Source organism: Prosopis cineraria, unplaced genomic scaffold, assembly GCF_029017545.1.
Source record: "Prosopis cineraria cultivar Desert tree isolate PC_DT_omini unplaced genomic scaffold, ASM2901754v1 PC11, whole genome shotgun sequence".
Lineage (NCBI taxonomy): Eukaryota > Viridiplantae > Streptophyta > Magnoliopsida > Fabales > Fabaceae > Prosopis > Prosopis cineraria.
In genome coordinates, this window is record NW_026555342.1 from 26,473,555 (window position 1) to 26,499,495 (window position 25,941).

A 25,941-nucleotide genomic window follows, 5' to 3' on the forward strand; every position below is an offset into this window, starting at 1 on the left:
CAAGGATTTGAATAATTAAATTCAAATCTATAGTCATTTTTAAATATAATTATGGGACCTACAATCTTGTTTTTATATTATTTCCCCATCTTTCTCTCTCTCTCTCTCTCACGTTGGGTCATATTCTCACATGCAAGGTGGGTTATTTTCTTTTTTTCAGGTATGCTCTAACTTTTCAATTTAGATTAGCATTAAAAAAATTATTTAATTATAAAATTAATTTCATAGTTATTTCCTAAATAATATTAGCTTTCTAATGATATGATTATTTTGTGGAATAGAGCAAATATTCTGATTAGAATTTTTCTAGAGGATAGTTAATTTGACGTTATGATAAATTAAAAATACATGTTGAATTTGTTAGGTATATAATAAATATTATAAAATATTTTCTTGAGGTTGAAACTCAGATTTAAGAATTTTTGAGTTAGACTCTAGATCTATATAGTTGAATTTATATTGAATCTAAGATGTAGGGATGAACATATTAAATATTTATTTAAGTATAAATACGTATTTCTAAGGATATAAAATGGTGATTTGAGGCTTGAGGGTAATTTTTAAATTTTAAATTTATTTTTAAATAAATTTTTGGAATATGGATTGATGAAATTGTGATATTAGAGGTGATTTGAGGCTTAAATATAGTTTATTATGGTATGAGAATTCTAGGAAAGAATTTGAAAAGTTAAATGAGGTACAAACCTTAAATTATTATTAATATAGGTCTTAGGCCTAAAACTTTCTAACTCTTTAAATTAGAGTTATTGGTTAATTTCAATGTGAAATTAATATATAGCATTATGGAATAATTATAGATTGTATTGATAAAGAGAGTGGTGAAAGAGGAGTTTTGAAGGGAAACTTGTTGTTCAAGACACAAGGTAACTATTATTAATGTGTTGTGATGGGTGTGTGTGTATGTGTGATTGGTTAATTTGTTGTTTGGAAATAATTATAAATTGTTAGAAATAAATATTGGTATATACTTGTTTGGAATTATTGCCAAGTGGGTTAAAAATTTGTATTTGTTTATTATGATGAGATATTATTATTTGATTATATTCTTGTTCGGTTGTTTTAAATGATGCATGATTTATCAGGGTATTTTAATATATGGTGTTGTTAGGAATTTCTATCTAGTTAATTATTATCACGTGATAAGCCCTCATTGGAACCATTGAGTGGCATGTAGCTTAGTCCAACTCACCTTTGGCCAAGTAATTTGGCATCCAAGCATGGCGAAAGGTGGATATAAGGTGTAGTTATGCATTTAAATATTTGTTCAATTTGTTTGAAAATATTGTTCGGTTAAATATTTTTGTATGCCCACTTAGTAATTACATGATTAGTTACATCCACATGTATTATTACATACTAATTTTTGGTTATTGGGACTTTTAAGTTTCATTCCCCATGGTTAATATTTCTATAGGAGTGAGTCTGGTGGAGAAAGCACCAGAGGCGTAACTTTGGTATATGAGACACCACCTTTTATATTACCTCTTATTTTGGATTATATAATGTGTTGGGTGTCAATTTAGGACATATCTTATTTTGTAGAGCATATAGCCTCTGACCCTTTTTATTAATTTCATTTATATGATCAAGAGGATCATGTCTGTCCCTTTTAATCCTTGACCTAATTTGAAAATCACACCATGAGGATCTTATCTGTCCCTCATGGCTCTAATTGCTTTTTAGGATGTTAGTAACATAACAAAATTTACTTGGAAGCATTAAGTATTTAGTGAAAAGGTATTTATAATGTGAACAAGTGTACATCCTATAATTATATTTTGTTAAGGATAAGTGTTGGATTATGGTGAATGTTGTGCGGAATCATTTTGGGTATTATTGAACCAGTATCATTTAGGAAGTATTAGTACTTAAACAAGACTTATGGAAATTTTTTGGGATTCTGCCACCTTGGGATAAGCTTATGTGCCAAATGCTAATTTAAAAATTATTTTCTTTGATATGCATTGTTCTACATTGTTTTCCATTTAGTAAAATTTTATTATAAATGTATTTTCAATTATTATGGTAGAGCTTATTCATTATGTTAAATTTTTTTTATTATGATAGGCTATTTGTAAAATATTTTATTTATATGATAAACTCTTTTCTACTATAGTAGAGTTTTAAAAGAAGTTTTGTTATTTATTATCATAATAGAAAATTTTCTACCTTGATAAAGGTTCAATGATGTAAAAATAATTTATTGAATTAATAATTTATAAAAAATTGGTTTGAAAATTTTAGGGTGTTACATAGGGGCCTTTCTAATTTTGGAAGATTTCGAGGACATGACATTTATGCATGTCCCTCGAGACTAAAATTGGGAAGCCAACAAACTAGCACATATAGCATTAGGGCTGGGATTTTCACCAGAACTCACTGAGAAAGTAATTATAGTACAACGAAAGGAGAACCCTTCAATATTTCAATGAGGTTTAATAGTATAGTACAATGTGATCTCACAGGAGTTAGCTCAAGATTAGCGAGATGAATTGAAAAGTTATTTACAAAATCCTAGCCAATAATATTCTTATAGAACTAAGATACAGGCTCAACACTTCATCTTAATTGGAGATAAGTTATACAAGAAAGGACTCGATAGATTATTAATGAAATGCTTAGCATTTATAGAATACATGGAGGTTTTAAGATAGGTATATGAAGGTGTATGCAGGGCTCATCAATCAGGAACTAAAATGCAGTGAATAGTACATAGGTAAGGGTATTACTAGCCATTTATGACTAAAAATTGCATTGAAGATGCTAAGAGGTGTAGGAAATGGTAAACACATGGGCTGGTATAATGAATACTAGTATTAGATATGCATCACATTATCAAACCATAGCCTTTTAGAGGGTGGGCCATAGACATAATAGAGAAAATATATTCAGCCTCTTCCAAAGGCCACTCTTTTATCTTAGTAGCCACTGACTATTTTCACGCAATGGGTATAGGCAACCCCTTTAAAGAAAGTCAAACAAGATGATGTAATCAATTTCATATGCGAAAAGATGGTATACTTCTTTGGGATTCCTCAAACGATTACAATAGATTAAGGGACTATGTTTACTAGAAGTAGTTTCAAAGATTTTGCCAAAGAAAGTAGAATCAAGTTATTAACATCATCACCACATTATTCTCAGGAGAATGGACAAGTTGAGGCTTCCAATAAGTGATCCTATAATTCTAAAGAAAATGATCAAAGAAAACCCTAGAGAGTGGCACAAACAAGTTCCTGAAGCATTATGGACTTATAGGACTTTAAAGAGAGAAGCCATTGGCATGAGTCCATATGTTTTGACTTATGGGCACAAGGCCATACTACTAATGGAAGTAATTGTCCCTTCATTATGTGTTTCTAATAGCTTATGAATGTCCTCAGAGGAATACAATAAAGCCATCATAAACAAGTTAATTCATTAGATGAAATTCGTTTACAAGTATTAGATCACATAATTACCTAAAAGGAAGAAGTTTCAAAAATATATAATAAAAGGGCAATAAAGTAGCAATTTCAAATGGCCAAGCTTATGTGAAAACTTATTCTACCACCTAGTATCAAGGATTGGATGCTTAGTAAATTTTCACTTAATTGGAAAGGACTATTTAAGGCTAGTGAAGTGCTTCAAGGTAATGTGTACTAGCTATCTAGTCTTAATGGGATTCCACATAAATAGGCCATAAATAAAAAATACTTAAAAAAATATTGGCCATTACTAGAATGATCATAAGGGTCTAAGGCTTAGAGTAGCCCCAGGAAAAGAAAGTAGGAACAAAAGAGTCGAGGCTTAGAGTAGCCTTAGGATACACAAAAAGATCACAATTTTTCTATAAATAAACATGTATATTAATAGCCGATTGTTATGTACATAAAAAGAGAGGGAGAAAGAAGAAAAAGAAGAAGAAAAGGGTACTTGAAGGGTCAAGTCTTCCAATTCTCCACCAAGGCATTCCAAGCATTAACCACTTCATCTAAACTAGCCTTGGCATGTCTATAAAGAGACTTGGCCTCTTCCAGTTTAGCTACTTAAGTGAGATGAATTGCCTTTTCTGCTTTAAGCATAACAAGGCATACCTGTATCTTACTCAACCTAGTATTTAGGGCTAATTCATCAAGCTCCAAAATCTCTTTTTGGATCACTACCAATTCTTTCTCTAACTCAGCCTCCCTTACTTGTTGCGCCTTAGCCTCAGCATCCAGATTAGTTATTTCAGTAAAAACTTTGAGCGGCACAAGTTGAACTCCTTATTTTGCTTTAATAGTAGTGACTAACTCAGGTAAGGCCCTTAAGTGGAAACAAATACAAGTGAAATCATGGGAGAACTAAGAATAGAATGCATCAACCATAGGTAACGGTCTCTTACTTTGTAGCACCGATAAACTCTTCAGGATCTCTTTAAAGTAAGGATCCGTGAGTAATATTAGGTCTCTTTTAAAATGAAACTTGATAGTTGACTTTACATCTTTAATGACATGATCATCGTTAAACTCAAGTACTATAAAATATGCTATGGGGGATTAAGAAGATGGAAACCAAGTCTATCAGAAGATAAAAATAATTAGATACAAGAAAAACAAAAAAGGAAAATAGAGTATTTGAGTTAAAGAACTCGCTTCATAAGACATAAGAGCTTTTCCCTTATCCATTGAGTGAGAGGTACCCTTAAGAATAGCAGTCTCATTAATCCTAGCCCCAAGTACCTTTAGTAAAGGCTCAATCTCTGCTAACGCAGTCTTACTAGGAACAAACAGGATGGAATCAAATGCCTCAACTAAGACAATAGCCTCTACAAGTTATAAAGCCTTTGGGGCTATATTGGACATAACTACTTGAAGTTCTTTGAGAGTTGCTTGGGCCCCTAGAGGCTTTAAACTACTAGTTTAGAGAGGACTTGGTCTATCATCTTATGATTCATCTGATAAGATCACTTAGTTGGAACATTTTGGTAGAATGCCTTCTACTTTGGCACTGACCTTAGTAGAAAGAAGTAGAGGAGGAGGTTGCTTGGGGACTAACAAAGTCGATGGAGTCCTTTTCTTTCTCTTAAGCTCAACCCTCTAATCAAAGATAGCTGAAAAGGATGAGGCTTGTTTCTGTTTAGTAGCATCCTCTCCCTTTTTTATGCTAACCAAGGGCAGAAACTTTTTTAGTTTTTGTTTCTTAAAGGCCAAGGCTCGCAATGAAGTCTCATCATCTTTTTCAATTTCTCTGACTACAGCCCCAAGTAAAGGGACTATCTTAATCTTACAAGCAATAAGAGCATCAATATTGCCTCGTAAATGTGTCACCAATGTGAGAAATTGTGCCCAATCTTAGTTTACATAAACCAAAAGATATGTCAAACAAACAAGCAATGTAAAAGAAAGAGAGAGCAAACATTAAAATAACACTTACTAGTACGAGTCTTCACAATATGTCTAAAACTTTGGGCCACCACTTATTGAAGTGAAGGTAAGAATTCTAATCTACCATCTCTACCTTGTATTGTACTCAGATGTTGTGGGGAATGGCCACCCAGGTGACAGTTTCTTTGTCGATTAGCTTTATGTGAACTCAAGGAGACAAACCATGTGGGATGTATTAGCTAAGTTTAAATTAACCCCACAGGTTGAGGATTATATGATTTTACAAACACTTTCAAGGCTTTAGAGGAAGAACTAACATAAGAAAGCCATGTCTTCTTGGGTGTGGTGGCTAAGAGGAAGGTCTCATCTCTCAACTGAGAGGTGATTTATTCTTCTTCTTTGCCATATTGTTGTACTAGGTAGGGAAGGTGATGGTCTAGAATGTTGAAGGCCTTTAAAGATCATCACAAGGACTTACTTTATTGGCAGAAGAATTCAAAGAAGTCTATTTCTTTTATCAACATATGCATGCCTAACAGATAGGTGAAAGGATGGGAGATGAATAGATCTTAAGGGAAAGGTTCCTAGTGAAGCTTCAGAAAGTAGGCCATGGCCTATAACCTCAAAAACCAAATAGGGATATAGAAATTGCTAAAGGGCTTCTTTTATAAGGACTCCCTTATACCATCATAGAATCTGTAAAGAAACATAGTGCCTAAAGCAAGTTGATTGCCATAGAGGAGGGATTGAGCCATCCTTAGATGAAACTATACAAGGTTTGCTCCCCCAAGGCCAGGATCCATTGACTTAACAGGATCTAGATAAACACTAGGTACTTTATAGGAATCACGAACTCGTTGATGGATTTCTCTAAGAACAACTCTATGATCCAAGTATAAGACCCGGTGCCCTTAATCTTGGAATCGAGCTCAGTAGGCAGGGTGACATATGATTCATGCTTCTTGGGGATAGGAAAAAAATCCTCCTCCTTAGTAATTAGCAACCCTAAAAACATAAACATATTTGAGAGCATGATGATCATGGGGCTCAACTCGAAGAATAAAGTATTACATCTGAGAGCCTAGAAACTTAATGAGGCCCTCATCAGATCCATTAGGATATCCACGTCGATTTGTGAGAGATGGACTAGGTCATAAAGACTCATTTCCTTCCACTATCCTTCATAGGTAAGACTTAAATGTCTGAACCATTTAGTCTAAGCATGAGAAGACTAGGGCTAGTTGCGGAGCTTCCGACACAATGATTCGGTAAAGGGTAAGGTCGCCTGGGTCAACATAAGATCATAAACTAAGGTCGAGGGCCATAGGTTCAGTTAGGTAAGATCTGCCACCTTTGATAGATCCAGAGTTATAGATAAATACCCAACATCACTTTGATTGGCTAGGCAGAAAATCCAGGGAGAAATACTGAAGAGGAAAGGTAAAATGCAAGTAGTATTAATTCCTAAAAACACAAGAATTTGACCTAAGGGAAGAACCTTATGGGAAACTAACACATGGATTGAATGACAAAACTTCTTGAAAAATGAAAGAAAGAACATTAGATCAAAAACCTAAACCAAGAAAAAGGGCGAGTTCAAGATAGAATACTCACCATGGTAATTCCTTCCAAATAGCTAATGGGATTTTAGACTATGGCTAAAGATTCAGGCAAGGTTAGGAGCATTGGTGTGAGTAGCATCAGAAGTGGAAGTAGAGGAGGAAGCCATTGTTGAAACAAAGTAGCAAGAGTAGCGAAGAGCAAAATCTTAAAGGTCAAGAAATGACAAAGCAAATAGGAAGAACTAACATAAGGGATTGGGGGAAATTTATATTTTTAAGGAGGCACAGAGAAATGAAACAACATTTTGATTCTCTTTCAAACGTGCTATGTGGCTTATAGCTACCAACCACTAGCACACAAGGGGCATTGTTTGGGCTAAAACTAAAACAATTTTTATGCAAAAGGACACAATGGCTATAGTAGAAAATGGGCTAAATGAATGAGCATTAAGCTTGGTAAGTTGTCCAACAATAAGGCCAATTTAGATCATGGTGAAATGATCTGATTAAGTCAGTTCAAATTTTTGAATCCCTTAAGACTTGAAATCCTTATCTAGACCATTGCTACACATTAGATTGTGATCTTAACAAGCTTTGAATCTCACAAGATCATAACCATTTTCCACAGATATTTTGGGACACAGTCTGGCATCTAATGACGGCCTATGCGCATTGTAAATAGGAAGATCATGCTACGAATTTCATGAGCCATGCCTATTGAATCCCTGATATTGAGCTCCAGATTCCGTAGAAGCAATCATCTTTGCTAAACCATTATAAAAGGAAGAGAAGGTCATAGAGAATGCTCCTCTAAACAACAATCAATCACTGACACCCATTATACTTTTAGTCCTTTACTCTGTATTTTCATATAGCTTTTATCATTAGTTTTAGCATTGTAATCTTTACGCCCTTGTATTTTACATATTCTATTAATCAAATACTTGTTATTCTAATTTCTTTGATAAACTGTGGTAAAGGAGCTTGGGAACCCTTTGTTATCTTTTAAGACTCAACATCTCTAGCATGCATGGTACTTTTGTTGTTTACATAGAACATTATATTTTATGATTTTATAACTATTCATAAAAGATAGGGGAAAATTTTTATAAAATAAGGATGTAGTTGTCCATAACATAATTGTTTTCCCTCCCCTCTTGAACCAAATAAAATAACATTAAATATTAAAATTTCCTTTCCATTAACCCTCAATTTAAATAGGAAGAAAATTTAAGAGGAAAGAAAATAGAGAGAAGAGAAAACTCGAAAAAAAAATGTTATCACTCCTTAAAGTTGGATGGACAGGAGAAAACAAGAAGAAAAAAAATGAGCAAATATCATAATAACTATAGTACCCTTATGTCAAAGTCAAAATATATCATGTTTTATGTAATTATATTTGTAAAAATAAATTGAAAGTAAAAATTATATTAAAATTAACATAATCAAATTAGTTATTAAAAAATGTATTTTCATATTACTGTATTTTAAAATCAAATAATTTAGTAAAAATATTTTATTTTTGTATTTGAAAAATCAAAAGTGGCACTTTTTAAAATTAAATATAATAACGTAAATATATATATATATATATATATATATGTTAACATAGTTACTAATTTGACTATGTCAATAAAATATCAAAAGTAGGCACTTTTTAAAACTAAATAAAAGATTTCACAGTATATCATTAGGGATTGGAGATTTTCCGAGACCTTATATTGGAAACAATGAGGTTCAGTTCTCATATTGAAAATGCCAGAGGTTTAGTTCTTATATTATTTTCCTTGGTATCTACTTCTTTCTGTTTCTCTAACTATTTTAAAAACTCGGATGCCTAAGATTGTAAACGATTAGGAAAATGAAAATATAGATACTTTTGTGATTGTGAAAACATACAAGAGGGAAGATGGAGAGAGAAGGAAAAACAATGGAGAAAAAATTTTACTCCCAAAACATCTCTACTTGTAGAAAGAAAAATTGGGAGGAAAATATGATGAGTCTTTTACCTTTTTTCTCCTACACTATTTTTCTCCTTCTCACTTTTCCTTCCTCATTCAAATAATGCAAAACTTATTTACTCTTCTACTTTCTTCCCATGTTTTCGTTCCTTTTATATTTTCTCTCCATAACAAAGCATAAGATCCCTTTCCCCTTTACTCCCTCAAACCAAATAGAGTACAAGACTCTTGATAGATTAGGCATTGCAAGAAAATTGTGATAAAGGATCTTAATCTCACGTGCATAGAAGATGTAGCTCCTCTAGCATATCTAGTACTCACAAGGAGCACAAACCTCAAGAAATTTAGCCAACAAAGTTATTTTTTGTAATGTTTTTTTCTTATATGGTCATAACTTTCTTAATATTCCCATGTTACCTTCACTACTTAACCTTAAAAATACTTCTTTGGTCTTATTTATAGGACAGAGAAAGAAAAAAAATTAGTTTTATTTATGAGAAACTTGGCACTTTTTAATGTTCCTCTTTACATTTTTGTTTTTATTAAATATTTTAAATAAAAATAATAGTAAGAAACATGACTTGGTTTGTGGATTTTTGACATTTTTGACCCTATTTACAAATGTTTTCAAGTAAATTTGGTATCCTCTACTTTTATATGTTTTATAACTCTGATTTAGAATTGTTTTAGCTTGATTTAAAGTGTTTAATTTATTAAAACTTGGGATCCCATCTTTGATACTTTTATAATTCAAATTGAGTTTGAATACTTGGGTTTTCAATGAGTTTAAAGTACTTGATTTTGGACTATTTTAATATGGTAGAATTTATTCTACCATAGTAGTGTGTATTAAAGTTATATATTTTTGGTTTCCAATATTTTAACCATCGTATATATTTGATTTGGTCTTTTTCTTTCTATATGGCTAGTTTACTTACCGCTGCAGTTAAAATTTTTCGACTATAGTTTGGTAATTACTGTGGATTAATCCCATATTATTAGGTTTTAGTTAAATGTTTGGGGTGATAAGGGTGGTATTACAGTGGTGGAAAGAAGGCAGCGGAGGACATTGAAGAATCAAGAATCAGCACCACGTTCATGAGCAAGAAGATAGGTTTTGTACACTCCAATAAGGATATGTCCCATGAATAGGTTGGTAGTGTTGGAAGCAACTCTAAAAAGTATGTCAAACTCACAACTACAAAAATCAGAGTACCTCCAACGAGTTTGGTGAAGGTCTTGATGGATTTTGTTGCATAAGTTTTATAGTATGATAGAGAGTGCCCAAGAACATGGTGCCAATTGGAGCGAACAGCCTCCCTTTGACCAAAGATTGGGCCAAAGAGAATAGTTTGGCTCGGCCTTCCACCATTCAGACAAAACATGTATGTATTCATGAGAACCCAGAGGGATAAGATGTGCTCCTTCTCATTAGGTTCGGACTTGTTCTTACCATAAAAATTGGCGAGGCCCTACTAGCTAGCAGATGACTTTAGAGGGATCTTCAGGGTAAGGATTAGACATTATTAATGACTAATTGTCATTATTTAGCTCTTAATCATAAGTAAGGCCAAGACTGCCATTATTGTCATCAACTATAAACAACCTCATTTCTAACTTCCATGAATTTATTTAACTTCTCATAGGTTTAATCATCATTATCAAACTAACTCATTAGGTTAAACTTAATTACTCAATATTAGGGTTAGTCTTAAAGCCATTGTTAATACCATAAGTCATTCTTATTATCATAACGCAATATTTAGACACTTAGATAATCATTAACCAAGCCCATTTGAGTTAGAAAATAGGTGGGGTTATCCTCCATTTTCAGGCTCCTCAAGAACAACCCCAAAACAATGAAGAAAAAAGAGATAAAAAGGAAGAAGAGTGCTTGTAGAAGCTTACCCAGATGATCTAAAGCTCCACAAGGCATCCCAACTTCACCTCATACAAGCCCTAATAGAGCTCCACCAACCCTCTCTCTTTCACTCTTTCTTTCTATCAATTTCTAATTCAAAATGCAAATTAGGAAATTTAAAATATGATGTGTCTGTCATGATGCATTGTTTCACCCACTATGACGGATGACACCAAATGAAAAACCATAAAATAGCCCATTTAATTGGGCTCAAGGTGGCTTAATAACACTTATGATCTATTTTTTTACTTCCCATGTAGGTTATCATCCACTTTAATTAATCCAATTAAGACCTTAATTAATTAATTAAACCCCTTGCTTAATTTGATTAATCCTCTTTTAACTTTGAGGATGCTACAAAATTTAAATTTGAAAGAAAGTAACCACTCAATCATAAAAAGGAAATGGCTCTAAAAGCAGCATTACCATTCAATCAATCAAATTCAACCAATACTCAAACAGTTTAAAACTTCACCTCATGTGATATCTTATAACTAGATACATTACTTTAATTTTTAACTCTAACTATCGAAGCACCTTCATTTCCCAAACTTATACTCACTTACAAATAGTGAATAGTGACTTTCTTGCAAAGTCATTCATTATTTATGATTGTTAAAGCATTTTAAGGAAATTGTGATAAAAAATTATGAGAACTTGTAATCACGGATTCTCACAAACATTGAGAACTTAGTTCTCCTGGCACATTTGATACTTATAAGGAGTGAGACACTCAAGAAATTTAGCCAACAGATAGGTTTTTTTAATATTTTTTTTACCAATATAGTCATAATTTATTAATATTCCCCTGTTGCCTCATTGCTTACCTACAAAAATAAATGATAATGGTACATAGAAAATATCACACTTCCATTTCCCTCACCCCCCCCCCCCCCGGGGGGAAATCCCGCCAAACGGGCATATTTCTCCTTCTCTTGCCCAACATTTCCTTGGTTTAACAATTCATTTGTAGTTTTCGTCGCAATCAAATGTATTTTTACCATCAAAGCACGCCGCGCGAAATGGCTGCTTCGTTGATTGCGGCTTTGTTCTTCATCGGAGCCCGAGTTGCTTGAGAGGCTTTCGATGAACCAAAACGGAAGCCTCGTTATACTTCGATTCTTCCATTCTCAGATGAGTTCCCTCTTTTCTTTTTAATTCTCCAGTCCCTTACTTTGTTCGAGTTTATTGCCATTCTTTCCTGGCTCTGGTTTTTGACGCAAATATTATACTAATACAATCATTTTGTTTTCTTTTTTTTGGTATGGTGCTGACACTTCGTGTGTACATTGCTTCTTGATGAATCAATTCGAGTAGTTCATTAACTTTTGAAATGCATTATAATAAGAAGGAAACGAAATCAGCCGCCATTTGTAAACTCCCCGCCCCCCTCCTAGGAAGCCCAATCTTAGCTTGATTTTTTTTTTTATACACCTATAGTTGAGAATTCTGCAGCTATTAATGCATTTTTGCGAACATAAATATCCTATTATTATTTCTTATTAACAGGGGAAGAGGTACATTTGAATGAAGATGTATATCATGCCCTCTATTGAAGGGATATATGTGGTTGTTCAGAGACAAATTGAGCATTTCTTGTTAAAAAAAATTAAAATCGTTTTTGAGACTAATAGATCGTCTTTTCTATAGCATAATTATTTCTTTTAATCATTAAATGCATGGTGGATGATTTTATATGAAATGTAACTAAATTCAATGACACAAATTTTCCGTATGGTTATTAGAAGTTGATGTCTATGGCTTGAACTTCTAATTTACTTAATAATTATTTAAAATTAATATTGGATTAGAATTAAGTAATTAGATTGTAAATATGATAATTATTAATATATAATATAAATAAATTTATAAATATAAATTAAGTATGACTAACTGCAAACAATTATTCTAATCATTTTAATTAAACTTTTAAAATAAAGTAAATTAAATTGGAAGTTGGTATCATAGCCACCAACTTCTAATAACCATAGTATCCTTCTTGATTTATGCCTATGGTACCAATGTTGATCACTTGTAAGTAGGAAAACATTTTAAACAAACTCGTCTTCTAGCTCACTTATTTTTACCAAAGTATAGCATTTAGGGCTATGGATATAGTTTTCATGATCTGCTGTTATGTGAATCAATTGCTTTCCAAATTATTTCATAAAATACAGTTTAGAAATACAAAACAATTCAACTTTAATACATAAGTTAGAAAACAGTACATGTTTAGAAGAACTTTTCTCGTCAACTAATGTTAGAAAACAGTACATTTCATATGCTTTTCTCGTCAACTTTAATACTAGGATGTATGCTGTGTGCATCAATCTAATTCTTAATTCTTGGGACTTTCACCCAAATCATAATTTGAGATCAAATCACATCATCTTCCCTACCTTGTTTCTCAGTACCCCTGCCAAATGTCTGTGTAACACTATTGTGGCAAGCCTTTGTGTTGTTAAAGTGAATAATATAGAAGTTCCTACCCTTTCTTAAAACCTCAAAGCTTGACTTGAGCTTCCTAATGTTTTGGAAGATACCATCAAGCTGATGAAGGGGCTGGTCCTTGTTGTCTATTATTGTACCTACATAGCATGAGCTCCCAAAACTCCTTGTGGTTTCACAGGCTATTGAGTCTATGCTAAGGACACAGCTTTCTCATGGGGTGAAACAACAGTGTGATTGATGTTCAAGTTGTGATTTTCTTTGGAAGTATAATGCTTGGAAGATGATATTTTTGGTGTTTTGGGGATTGACAGTGTCGGATGAGGACAATGACAGGGTTTATTAAGGAGGAGAAAGATTGAGAATGCTCTTATAGCCGTTGTGCTTTGAATGCAGAGGGTGGAGATGAATTGAGGAGGCCATTAACAAGTAGGTTATTTGTGCTATGAGAAAGAGAGAGAGAGAGAGTTGATATGAATGAATTCTTGAGGGCACATGCAAATCAGGACAGTTTTGGCAATCAAGCAGTGGTTAAATAGCATGTAATGCCGAATGATTATGACATGCAACAGGACACATGGAGACACACAGATAGGCTGGGGGCTTAGATTGAGCCTTTCAGGTTACAAGGTAGATGATATTAGCTGAGAAATACATGAGGTGAATGTGATCTTCTTGATAAGGTTGAATGATTATGGACTAAAAGTTTGCAAGGCTTATAACGAGGTGTTACCAATTTCAAAGCTTAAAGACAGATAAAATTTATCTCACAGAGCGGTTTCATCTGTTCAGTGGTCAAGTCTTGTTGTTGGGTCTCTGTTCTTATAAGATGTCTGGGTAAAAATATGAGAGAAAGAGTAGGCAGTTTCAACTTATTATAATGGCCGATAGTGAATAGATATCTGATTAATTTTTGAATTATTGGAAATTGTATCCATGTGAGATTCAACAAAATTTTATAAGAATGTTGAGATGATGTGCGGACATACACATAAAGACAAAATTCGAAATGAGTGCATTCAGGAAAAAGTGGGTGTCGCTCCTATTAAAGGAAAAATAATAGAAAATCGTTTGAGGTGGTTTGGTCATGTACAGAGAAAATCACAGGAGGCACCTATGAGGAGAGTGGAATAGATAACTTTGAACTTTGTTAAAAGGGTAGAAGAAGGTCAAAGAGAACATTTTTGAAAGTTGTTGATGAAGACCTCTTATTAACAATATTTCTAAAATTTTAATAAATGATAAAGTACAATGGCGTCGTATAATCCATGTAGCCAATCTCACTTAGTGGGATAAGGCTTATTGTTGTTATTTTGTAGTATTGGAAATTGTAGCTTTCATGTAAATGATGATTGTGGAAGGATTTGAGTTCAATGAGTTTGAGAAATCAACCTTACTGTTCATGGCTTGTGAAAAATGTAGTTTTCTATAAATAATATTTTATGTTGACGACGCTGAATCTCTATATCTTTATTATTAGGATTTGGAATGAAATGTTACTTGAAAAACCATGCACTTAATAGCAAAAATTATGCAATCACCATTATGTCACTTACAAAATTATAAATTTATCAGATTTTGATTGAAGAATGTCATAATGATATAAGTAATTAGAGGATTGAATATAAGTTTAGACGGAAGAACTTGATTACAAATATGAAATTATGTTATAATTTATGAGAAATCAAAATTTGTTTGATTATTTAGATCTACAAAGAAAATCCAGAATTACTTATCTTCATGAGACTGCTACAACTCATGGTGTTAACTAACAGTTTGGTTTGCTAATTGCTAAGAACTACATTCCTATTTAAATTTTTATCTGTTCCATTGAATTGATCAATTGGAAGCATATTCTCCATAGATTTTAAAACATAGCAGTGCCTGAATTACAAGGGGCCAATTCACCATTTACAATTACATTTTCACACAAGAGTTAGTTTTACATTGCTCAAGTCCTGAAGGCACTACAAAGTCGTGATAAAAGAAGTCATCCAAAACATGATTACAAGTGAAATAACAGATAGTTCTACCTACCCTGGATGTTTGTGATAGTGACATGATAATTGGAGCTAGATTTTTGTTGATTTTCGGAACTCTCTGCAAATGCAGCCTGCCAATTGATGAAGGCTGGTTGCTTGGGGAAAGGCAAATTGACAATCTTGCTGTGCAGCATTAAGATGACAGAATCCATGTTAGGTCGGTCTTTTGCAAGTTCTTGCACGCACAATAATCCAATATGTGTGCATTTCATCATATCCTTTACAAATTGTGGTTTATGTATCTTAGGATCTATTAAGGGCATGATATTGTCTTCATTCCATAGTTTCCATGCCTGTAAACACAAAAATAACCATAAGCTTTAGATGTTAAGTCTAATATATGAAAAAGTTAAATTTTAGAAATAGACTGTGTACAAATCCTATGAGAGTTAGAGCTTGCTGATCATTGTAGAAGCTTGTGCTTTTCCTCCCACTAATTGTCTCCAATAGCAAAACTCCAAAACTAAAGACATCTGATTTCTCAGAGAAAATGCCTTCTATTGCATATTCTGGAGGCATATAGCCGCTGCACTTGCATTTAAACATTGAAGCAGTTAGCTCTTGGAGAATATCAGATTCCTATGCTAAATACAACGAGAAAGGTTAACTTACTATGTTCCAACTATCTTCTTGTATAGCCTTCATCTTTGCTAACTCCAAAAATCCTTGCTGTACCAAAATCTGATATCTTAGGATTCAGCTCTTGATCTAATAAGACGTTGCTTGCCTTGAGATCTCTATGTATAATTCTTAGTCTTGAATCTTTGTGAAGATAGAGCAAACCTCGGGCAGTTCCTTCAATTATATGATAACGCTTTTGCCAATCAAGGACATCTTGTTTGAGTGGATCTGCAATATATCCCAAGTAGAAAATTCGCTTGTTGAATCACCAGAAACTAATGTTGAGGAAACTGGAATCTACAACAATGAAGCAACTATTCCCTCTTGCTTCCCTAACTTATGTGCATTCTTTTAACTAAAATCTTTTTTGTTCCCCCATAAAACTACTGTTTGGGCCCTTATAATGAAAAGTAAAACTTACTAACCAAAGAGATATGCTGCCAAACTTTTATTTGGCATGTATTCATAAATTAACATCTTTTCCCCTCCTTCTACACAGCAACCAAGAAGTCTCACAAGATTGCGATGCTGAAGCTTAGAAATTACCACCACCTCAGTCATAAATTCTTCATGGCCTTGTCCTGTTACACTTGAAAGTCTTTTAACTGCAACTTCTTGTCCATCTTGCAATTTTCCCTACAAGAATATTTTCAAAACTTTTTCATAACCTTTGTAAGTTCATGGAGGATGAGCTTTATAAGGCTAGGCATACTTTATATACTGGGCCAAAACCACCCTGTCCTATCTTATTAGCAGAATGTAAAGTTGTTGGTTGCGACTGCGAGCTTTTCAAATTCAAACAGTGGTAGTTCCTTTAGCATCTCACTAGAGATTTCATTGCCTGCTATTGTCAATGGTTCTTCTGTTTCTGGCAATAACAAGCATTTGCATTCAGAATGATACAAAAAAAAAAAAAAAAAAAAATCAGTTCACATAAAAAAAAAAAAAAAATCTACATCTATTGGATGACTTCTTTTGTGGCTTTATTATGCAAACCCAAAAGTCCATTGATGTGCAGGAGACATTTCTAGTGTAATATAATGGCAATATGAAAAGAGAATGTAGTAACTAGAGAAAAATACCATGCAAAATCAATTAAACTGAAAGTTGAATCAACTATGTGTATTAACGTTGGCGTTTTTCTAAGTTTCCATTTTGATAACACATTACTGTATCGTCATTTCTTTTACAATTGAAAATTACTTCAGATTCAGTAGTTGAAAGTGAAAGACCACATTGGTAAATGAAAATTAATCTTCTCTTATACCATAATTGTTGTCGTATGCCAAGTTCACAAAAGGGAAAATGTTATTATTATAGAACAATTTCCGAAGTAGCCATGTATTGATGTTTTCTTAGAACCTCAAGATAATCAATAATGCTAAATGAATTGATCTGCAAAATTTTAGTTTAAATTATCCTTGATCAAATCAATTGCTTTTCTTTATTCTTGAGTATAGTTACCTTGATGTTTAGCAGAACGTCTCCATATGACATATGCACAAGCTGTGATAAGGATTGTTCCTATTGTCACTGGAATTGAAATTATCACTGCTAATTTACTCTTTTCTTCTGCAATACATTAAAACAAAATCATTAGTCTCAATAAGTTGAGGGATTAGATTTCAAGCATTGAGCAAAGAAATTGATGCGTTACTTAGTTCTGAATTTGCCAGACGAATGTACAGGTTGAGACCATCACTTGAGAAACTTTGTATGTCAATCAGATTTTCACTCCACATCATACAACCAATGCCAGCATCATAGGCATATGCTAAGCAGGAACAATTGTTCAAGCACTGTGTTCTGCAATCTGGTAATGCTGATACAGTGAAAGTCCCATTTATCAGGTCTGGAACTTTGGCATTCTCCAATTGCACAAACCCATCATCATCATCACCATATCCATTCTCGGCTTCATTTTTAACTTTCTCACACTTAAATGGTTTCCTCCTTATGCACCCACTAGTCCAGTTTCCTTCATTCCATTCTTCTGCATTTCTTGGCAAAAAACCTCTTAAACAGCTACAAATTGGCTTTCTTAGTGGATCACAAGTTCCAAACGATCCACAAATGCCATAAATGTCACAGTCTGATTGCTGCACTGTCCATTGAGGCACCCACTCTTTCTTATTGTCATCCCAACTATTAAATACCAATTTCCCTTCAAAGTTCAACATATAGAATGATAATGGTGACTGGTTTATATATACAAAATATAAATAGAATGTACCATTCACATTTTGTGAAGTGAATCCATAATTGAGATACTGATTCTCCAAGTTGGGTATGCCAATGAAGATTCGACCGTCCCACGGACCTCCACGCCAATATGGGTGACTGTTTTTCCAAATGAATGGTTGGGGAATTATACTAGGTTCCATAGAAGAAGCAAAGCTTCCCATGGATGGATCAAAAGGGCTCTTCCATGATGTCAACATGAATTTCTGACCTTGTGCATTAAAACCATCATTATTGTGTTGCAGTATTGTGTCAGAAAGATGGTGGAAGCTTTGCCATATAACTTTTCCTGTGACGTTGTTTCGCAGCACAAGATTTCCAGAATCCTGCAGCTGCAAAATGACGTGGGACGTGTCATTATCTGATCCATCTGATGACCAAACAACATGTTCCTTTCCATCTTGGATCACCAGATTGCCATTCTCAGATATCTTGAGAATCCCAGAAGAATCTGTGAGTCGTTCGTTTCTGTTAGCTACCCATACCACGTGGTTTTTAACATGTACCAAATTCCAAGGTAACGATTGGATGAATTCTTGGGGCTGAAAAATCCAAGTGTGAAATTGGTGCTATTAGAGGTAAGAGTATCAGGATCTTTCATGCTCTCAGATGCTGTAAGAATATCTAAGCCAGAGGCTGAAGATGAGAAATAGTAAGCACATAGGAGGAAAATTCCTAAAAATTCTGTGTAAACTGTGACACCCATTGGATTGGTAATTCTACACCAGAGGGGGGGGGTGTTTTGTCTATCTGTTTCTTCCCTTCTCACAATCTTCCTTTATGGTTTAGCCTTTTAAATGGGTTCATGAAGCATGAGTTTTCAAATCGTCGGTTCATTGTTTTTCTCTTTCCTCTTGATGACTACTATTGTCTTGTTGAGAAAAGAGCTAATCTGACTTTTCTTCCCCTTTTTGTTTTCAACTCTTCCTGAAAATGCATTAAGAATTTAATATCACTTAGAGTCAGGAAGTTCCATGCAATCTAATGCAAATAATTGCCATGATCCTTATCTGCCGTGCACTAATTTGCAGCCTTACATGTCACCCCCTGTGGAAGTCCGCTGGCTCTTTCAATATCTTATTAATTTGTCAAACTAAGATCGTAATGTCTTAGTCAAGAAAATCTGAATTTTCCATTCTAAATATCTAAATAAATTCTGCAGCACTCACTTTGTTGGCTAAATGTATGAAATGTGGTTTGTCATTTGTCAATGATCAAGCTCATACTATACTAAATAAAATTGACACCGGAGCCTGGAATTGAATATATATATTTTTTTTAAAAAAAAGGCAGGTTACTATATTGATATGAAGACATGATGGCAATTAGAAACCTGGTAAAGACATCAATGACAATTGAAGATATCAAAATATTAAAATGATAGAAAAAGACTATTGTCTTTATTTATAATTAAAATATTTTTCATTCTTGAAATAACAGTCACTCAAATTTAAAGAAAGTTGATTGTGCATTTAAGGAATAAAATCACTTATGAATATAGGGAAAATCAACTGTAAATGAATAAATAATTTTGTGAATATATTGCACATCACTTGAAATTTTAAGAAGGATCACTTGTGAATTTTTGAAAAGTTACTCATGAATGTATGGAAAGTCAGCTGTGAAAATATATTTAAAAACATGAATGGATCTCTAAATTATTGATTTACAATTAAGATTACATATTCATTCACAATAGATGTTCTATGTATTTGAAAGTAATGTTCCTTAAATTTATAACTGATTATCCCTGAATTACAAGTTATGCATTAATTGAAAAATTATACTCTGATTTTCATTCACAATTAAAGTTTCATGAATTCATTGTTAACTTCCCTAACATTCATAAGTAACAATCATTAAATTCATAAGTGATGATATATAATTTCATAAAACTATATATTCGTTCATACTTGATTTTTCATTTATTTACAAGTTATATTATATAAATTCACAAGTAACTTTACTTAAATTCTTTACTTAAATTCATAAGTCACATTTCATTATTTATTTTAATAATTATTTATATTTTAATTGCAAATAAAAATCATGGTCCTTCAATGACATTTCAATAATTCGATGTCTTTAATTGTCATTAATGTCTTTATAAGGTTCCTAATTATTATTTTCCCATAATAAATTTGCTAATAAGCATCATCCTGACTTACATAAGGGGAGAAAATCTGAAGAAAGTGACAAAAATATATAACATAATATTGTCCTTGTTTAATGGATTTTTGAGTTGACCAATAGAAACCAATGAGGGAGATGTCCCTTGTGAGTGTGATACGCGTTTTGAATATAAAATTTGGATCAAAGAGAAGAATGGCATGCATTTTGAAATTGAAACCCGCATTTAAATTAAAATAATAATAATGGAAAGAAAAGGAAACAAATGGGGAGTAAAAATGAAACGAGAAGAGATGAGAAATCAGAACAGGCAGGGATGGATTGCATTCAAATTTTGAAACTGATTTAACTTTTTAGAAATTTGACTCTTATATTAATATTATGGCTATACAAAATAAATGTGTTAAAAGGCTATTTACGGAACTTAATCTAATTTGAGAATAGTTTAGAAATTCTAAAATTTAAAATAAAAAATATTATGAATGATGATGATGATAATTGTAAAAAGATAATTCAAAGGTTACAATAGTTACGAAAAATCCTAAATATTCAAATTAAATTTCAATATCTAAAAATCTTCAATTATTTCTTTTTTTTACTTATTCCTTGATTTTTTTTTTTTGGTAAGAAAGAGGGAAGAGCCCGATATATTAATTAAGTGAAAAGGGGAGATTGAAATCCCATACAATCATTAAGAATAAAGTCCTTCAAAAAAAAAAATTAAACATTCAAAGCCTTTTCGACTAATTTATCTGCCACTTGATTCTGAAATCTTGAAATGTGTTGAGCCTTGACATTCCAATTATACTTCAAAAGCTTAGAAATCTCTAAGATTACAAGGCTATGAGTGGAAAACACATCAGGATGTGAGCTAAGGATATCAATGAGGGTTTAACTATCTGATTCCAATATAATTTCATTTAATTTGATCCAACCTTTGGAGGGGGGGGATCAGAGTCATCAACACCCCTAGAACATAATTGATGGCAAAGGATTTCCAAACAACCATTAAACAAGTCAAAGGGTTGTTTGGTTTATGGAAAGTCAAAGATGGAGTTGTTCCTCAACTTCCAAAAGTGCCATATTGAAACTCCCCCAAAATATATTCCAATCAGAAATAAGAAAATGCCTCACATTATGTCTTAGATTAACATCAACCCATTCTACGAAGTTGATAAGAAAGTAGAGTGGTACTTTGTGTTTACCTCTTGCTGTCCAGAAATTTTGAGCATACTTCCAGTCCCTTAGGATGTGAAGGACATCTTGTGCTGTAGTACACATGTTACAAAGGGAGGAAGCGTGAGACCATGAACTAGGTCACAAGTTAGGAAGCCTGTCGTGGAAGACCATTAGTTTGAAGGTCGGATAATATAAATTAGGAGGGTAGTCTTCAATGAGGAAATAAGCACTCTTGAAGGAGAAAATGCCATTAGACGTAGCATTGTAGGTCATGATATCATTCCCCGCTCGCGGAGATGGGGAAGCGTCGAGATTTGGATGACATCATTTGGAAGAATAGGAGCTAAGTTAATCAAGTTCCAAGAGCTATAGCCAGCCCAATCAGTCACTTCGTTTTTTTTTTTTTTTTTTTCAGTTGGAGATAAAGGTCTTAAATATAGATCCTTCAACTTTGTCCTAGGAATCAGCCAGTAATGATAAAAAAAGGACGCATTCATTCCATTTCGAATTTCCCATTTGGTACCTTCGTTAATTATGTCTCTGTGTTGGCAAATAAAATGACATAGTTGGGAATCACTTGATTTAGATTATAAAAGATCATCTTCATCCCTAAACATGTATTTATACTAAAGGGCTTCTACCCATAAACCGAAGGGGCCCAAGATTGATTTCCATGTAACTTTGACCCAGTAGGCTTTGTTGATTAAGGCTAGCCACTTCAAACCCAGACTATTATAGGCTTTGGGAAGAGAAGCTCCCCCCTCCTCCCCAATTGATTGGGTGAAAGCCATGACTGAGATGTCCCTTAGATGAAATTCCTCTAGAATTTTTCAATTGCATTACAAATAGTAATAGGTAATTTAAAGATTTGCATAGGGTATAGTGGAATGGCATTGAGAACAAATTTAGCTAGGGTGATTTTGCCTGTGTTGAGAGACAACTTGCTTTCTGACTAGCTAGTTTGCTCATGACCCTCTAAACAATGTACTGAAAGTGCTTTGTAGACTTTAGACTTGAGGTGATGGGGAAGCCAAGATAGTGGCCTATATCACTATAAATATGCATGCCAGTGATAGATTTGATCTTCCTTTTTAGTGTAGCAGGAATGTTCTTAGAAAAGAACAGAGAAGATTTTTGCCAAACTAATCTTCTCTCCAAATGAATTGCAAAAGGGATGTAAACAATTCATGAGTCCTGCTCTTCAAAAGCTTCACCAAATAACATAATATCATCACCAAACAAGAGATACAACACTGCTGGACCTATAGATGTTATGTAGATTGGTTTCTAAGTACCATTGTTGACTTGCATCAATAATTATATGGGATAACCTATCCATACATACACAAATAGAGATGGTGAAAGGGGATCTCCTTGACAAAGACTATGAGCAAGAGTTAAAAATAATTAGATTCTATCTTATGTACACAAATTGTTACAACACAATTGAACAGGCCAAAATATAATATAATGGTGTGTCAAGGTTGTGCCCACGAGGAATCAAACAAAATAGTGACTCAAACAATAAAGTTTCCATTTTTATTTATGTTGAGCAAAACTAATTGGATTTAATCTTGCAAATTAAAATTGAATTTATAAAAAAAATGCACTAAAGTTCTCAATTCAACAACCACTTATATCTAAGGCAACCTAGAGTCACTAATCCCTTGCTAAATTCATAGACCTTCCTTTCACTCAATTAATTAATTTTAATAACAATTTTGTTAATCTAAAGTATTGATAGCTACAAGGATCTTCTAAACCTTCTATATAGAAATTGTCCAAGAGGAAAAGCCAATTCTAACTCATTCTAAAATGATTATATGAGGCATTCAGGTATATACCTATCCTAATTGCAAATTAGATAATAATCTAATCTCACATTGCACAATATAATGGTCCCAAGGAAAATCTCAATACCAAAAATCATATTTAGTGTGTGTTTGGATAGGGGAAAAAATCAATTCCCCCCCCCCCCCAAATCAATTTTTTCAGCAAATTACCCAAACAGTTAGAAAAGGATGAAAATTGATTTTGATTACAAAGACAGGCCCAAGAAAATATTACAAAAAAAAGCACATAATTTGATAAAAATAAAATTAAACTCCCTTCTTTTCTCTTTTTTTTTCTTAATAAAATTTAAACTTTGTATCTTCAAAAAATTAATATTTGATATTTAAAAATTAAATTATATAGTAATTTATATAGCTAAAAATTAATTTTGATTAAATTATCCAAACATCTTCAATTCTATTAAAATTAATTTTAAAAAAACAATATCCAAATAGATTGGGTTATAACATAATCAATTATGATTAAAATTTACTACTTAATTAATTATTTTTATAATCTATTATACCCAACTGAAATTCAAACAGGCACTTAATTGTGGCCAAACATTAAATAGACATTTAAACATAAGATTGAACAACCAAAAATTTGAAATAAGCATAATTAATAGGTAAAAACAAACTCTAATCCACCAATAACTAGTGCAAGAAACCACTAAAAAACTTCAGTTAATACAGAAAAGGATGTTAACTACCCAAAGTAGACAAAAAAAATTACATGGATCAAAGAGGAAAATCTCTAGAATTTGAGGAAGGGGCACATGTGTTTTTGAAAATTACTTCTACAACAAGGATAGGTAGATCTTTCAAGTTTTGAAAATTAAGCCTAAGATATATTGGACCTTTTCAATTTTTAAAGAGAATTGGGCTCGTAGCCTATCAAATTGCATTATTACCTAGATTTGCAAATCTTCATCTTGTATTTCATGTATCTCAAATTTGAAAATATGTACCTGATTTTTCACACATATTATGAGTTGAAATAGTGCAAGTGAAAGAGAATTTAACATATCATCCCAAACTAGTCAAGATAGTAGATTTTGACAAAAAATGTTTGAAAAATAAAACTATTCCAGTTGTCAAAGTAATATGGGAAGGGTTGACACCATAAGAAACAATATGGGAGATAGAAGAATACATGCAAAAAAGAAGACTTCCAAAAGTATTTAGTTAAGGTATGTCTTGAATTTTGGGGATGAAATTCATTTTATAACATTCTCAATTTCAAATTCTAATTTTTAAGTCATAAAAAGGGTAAAATGGTAACATTTAAGTTATTATCATGGTTTCAAAAACTAGACCAGACAGACTGGTTCAATCATGAATAGGTCACTAGTCCGATTCGATTGAAGCATGTTAACCGGTGGCAAATCAAACTGGTGTACCGGTCAAAGAACCAGAAAAACAAAAAAAGTGACTAGTTCATTAGTTTTGCCAGTTCGTACTTTTTAAATTTCAAATGTCAAAACGATGTCATTTTTCTTTTTTTTTTAAAAAATTTGTGCTTCAAAAACTAAAAGCCCATATCAAAACTTTAAAATTCACTTCAGATGATTAGATCTCTCATCTCTATAGCCCTAGTAGCTCGAAGCCTTACAGATTCTCATTCTCTTCTTTAGTCAAACATGGTTAGATTCTCCCAATACCAGATCGGCCTTTCTCGTTAGCGTTCTCTCCTAGGTCTTCCCTCAGTCAACATTCTCTCCCAGCTCATCCTCCCTCTATCGCATTCTCTCCCAACTCACCCTCCCCCTATTGGCATTTTTTGTCTTCCTTATTGAACGCACAAGCCAGCTTGCCGCGTTTTCTTGAGGTTAAGAGGCAAAAGTGGTACCCATTCTCCATCAACGTCTCTCTCCCCCCAAGGCTAAGTTGAGTACTTGAGTGTACGCGTTCTGTTCCTCTTCTTTCCATTCATTTTCATGATTTCATCTCTTTCTTTTCCTGTCAAAATCAAGCTTTGCTTCTGTAATTTTGTGCTTATCTGCAATGGCTTACATTTTCCTTTGCTTGAATTTACAATTTTACTTCTATGATTTTGTGGTTATCTGTAGTGGCTTAAATTTTCCTTTGCTTGAATTTACAATGGCTTCATTGCACTTCTTCAACACCTTCTTTGCACTTCTGTGATTTTGTGCACATCTTTATAATTTGATGATTTTATCTGAATTTATCCTTGTCTAAATTTGTTTGAATTTTTGTTTGTTTAAATTTAATTTTTTTAATTTAAGATGATGGATATTGGTGGCTCTAGAAATGATGACACTCTTACACATACATCTACTCTTGCACCCACTCCCACACCCATTTCAAATGCCCCCTCTACTCATAATGCTAATGCTATTGGAGGAACTGGTATTGGTAGTTCATCAGAGAAACAATCAACAGCTGGTTTTACCTGTGGGAAGATAGATCCTGCTTAGGAATATATAGCCTTAAGACAAGAGGGAGGTACTGCTGTTTATACATGTTTGCATTGTTCAAGTGAATATAGAGGATGTGGCATAAATAGATTGAAGCACCATCTAGCTGGTGTGAATGTCAAGTTATTTCTTGTAAAAAGTTCCTCACAATGTACGCTATTGAATGATACAATATTTAAGGGAGGTTTCAAGAA

At 33.1% G+C, this 25,941-nt stretch overlaps 1 protein-coding gene and 1 pseudogene across 1 annotated transcript; both read right to left on the reverse strand.

Annotated features, from left to right (window-relative positions):
- Positions 1-15,290: 15,290 nt before the first annotated feature.
- On the reverse strand, positions 15,291-15,822 carry LOC129286392 (G-type lectin S-receptor-like serine/threonine-protein kinase SD1-13). The gene is made up of 2 exons (XM_054922356.1): positions 15,679-15,822; positions 15,291-15,596 (listed from the first exon to the last, which is right to left on the reverse strand). Exons 1-2 carry the CDS (start codon positions 15,820-15,822, stop codon positions 15,291-15,293), a joined length of 450 nt encoding a protein of 149 aa, XP_054778331.1.
- Positions 15,688-18,976, reverse strand: LOC129285852 (G-type lectin S-receptor-like serine/threonine-protein kinase At1g11330; annotated as a pseudogene).
- Positions 18,977-25,941: the final 6,965 nt, after the last annotated feature.

Excerpts from the sequence above, each read along its gene's own strand:
- LOC129286392 (XM_054922356.1), bottom strand. The coding sequence starts at position 15,822 with ATGCCTCCAGAATATGCAATAGAAGGCATTTTCTCTGAGAAATCAGAT. Across the intron at positions 15,597-15,678 it reads CTCTAACTCTCATAGGATTT|GCATGGAAACTATGGAATGA; the intron begins GTACACAGTCTA and ends TTGTGTTTACAG.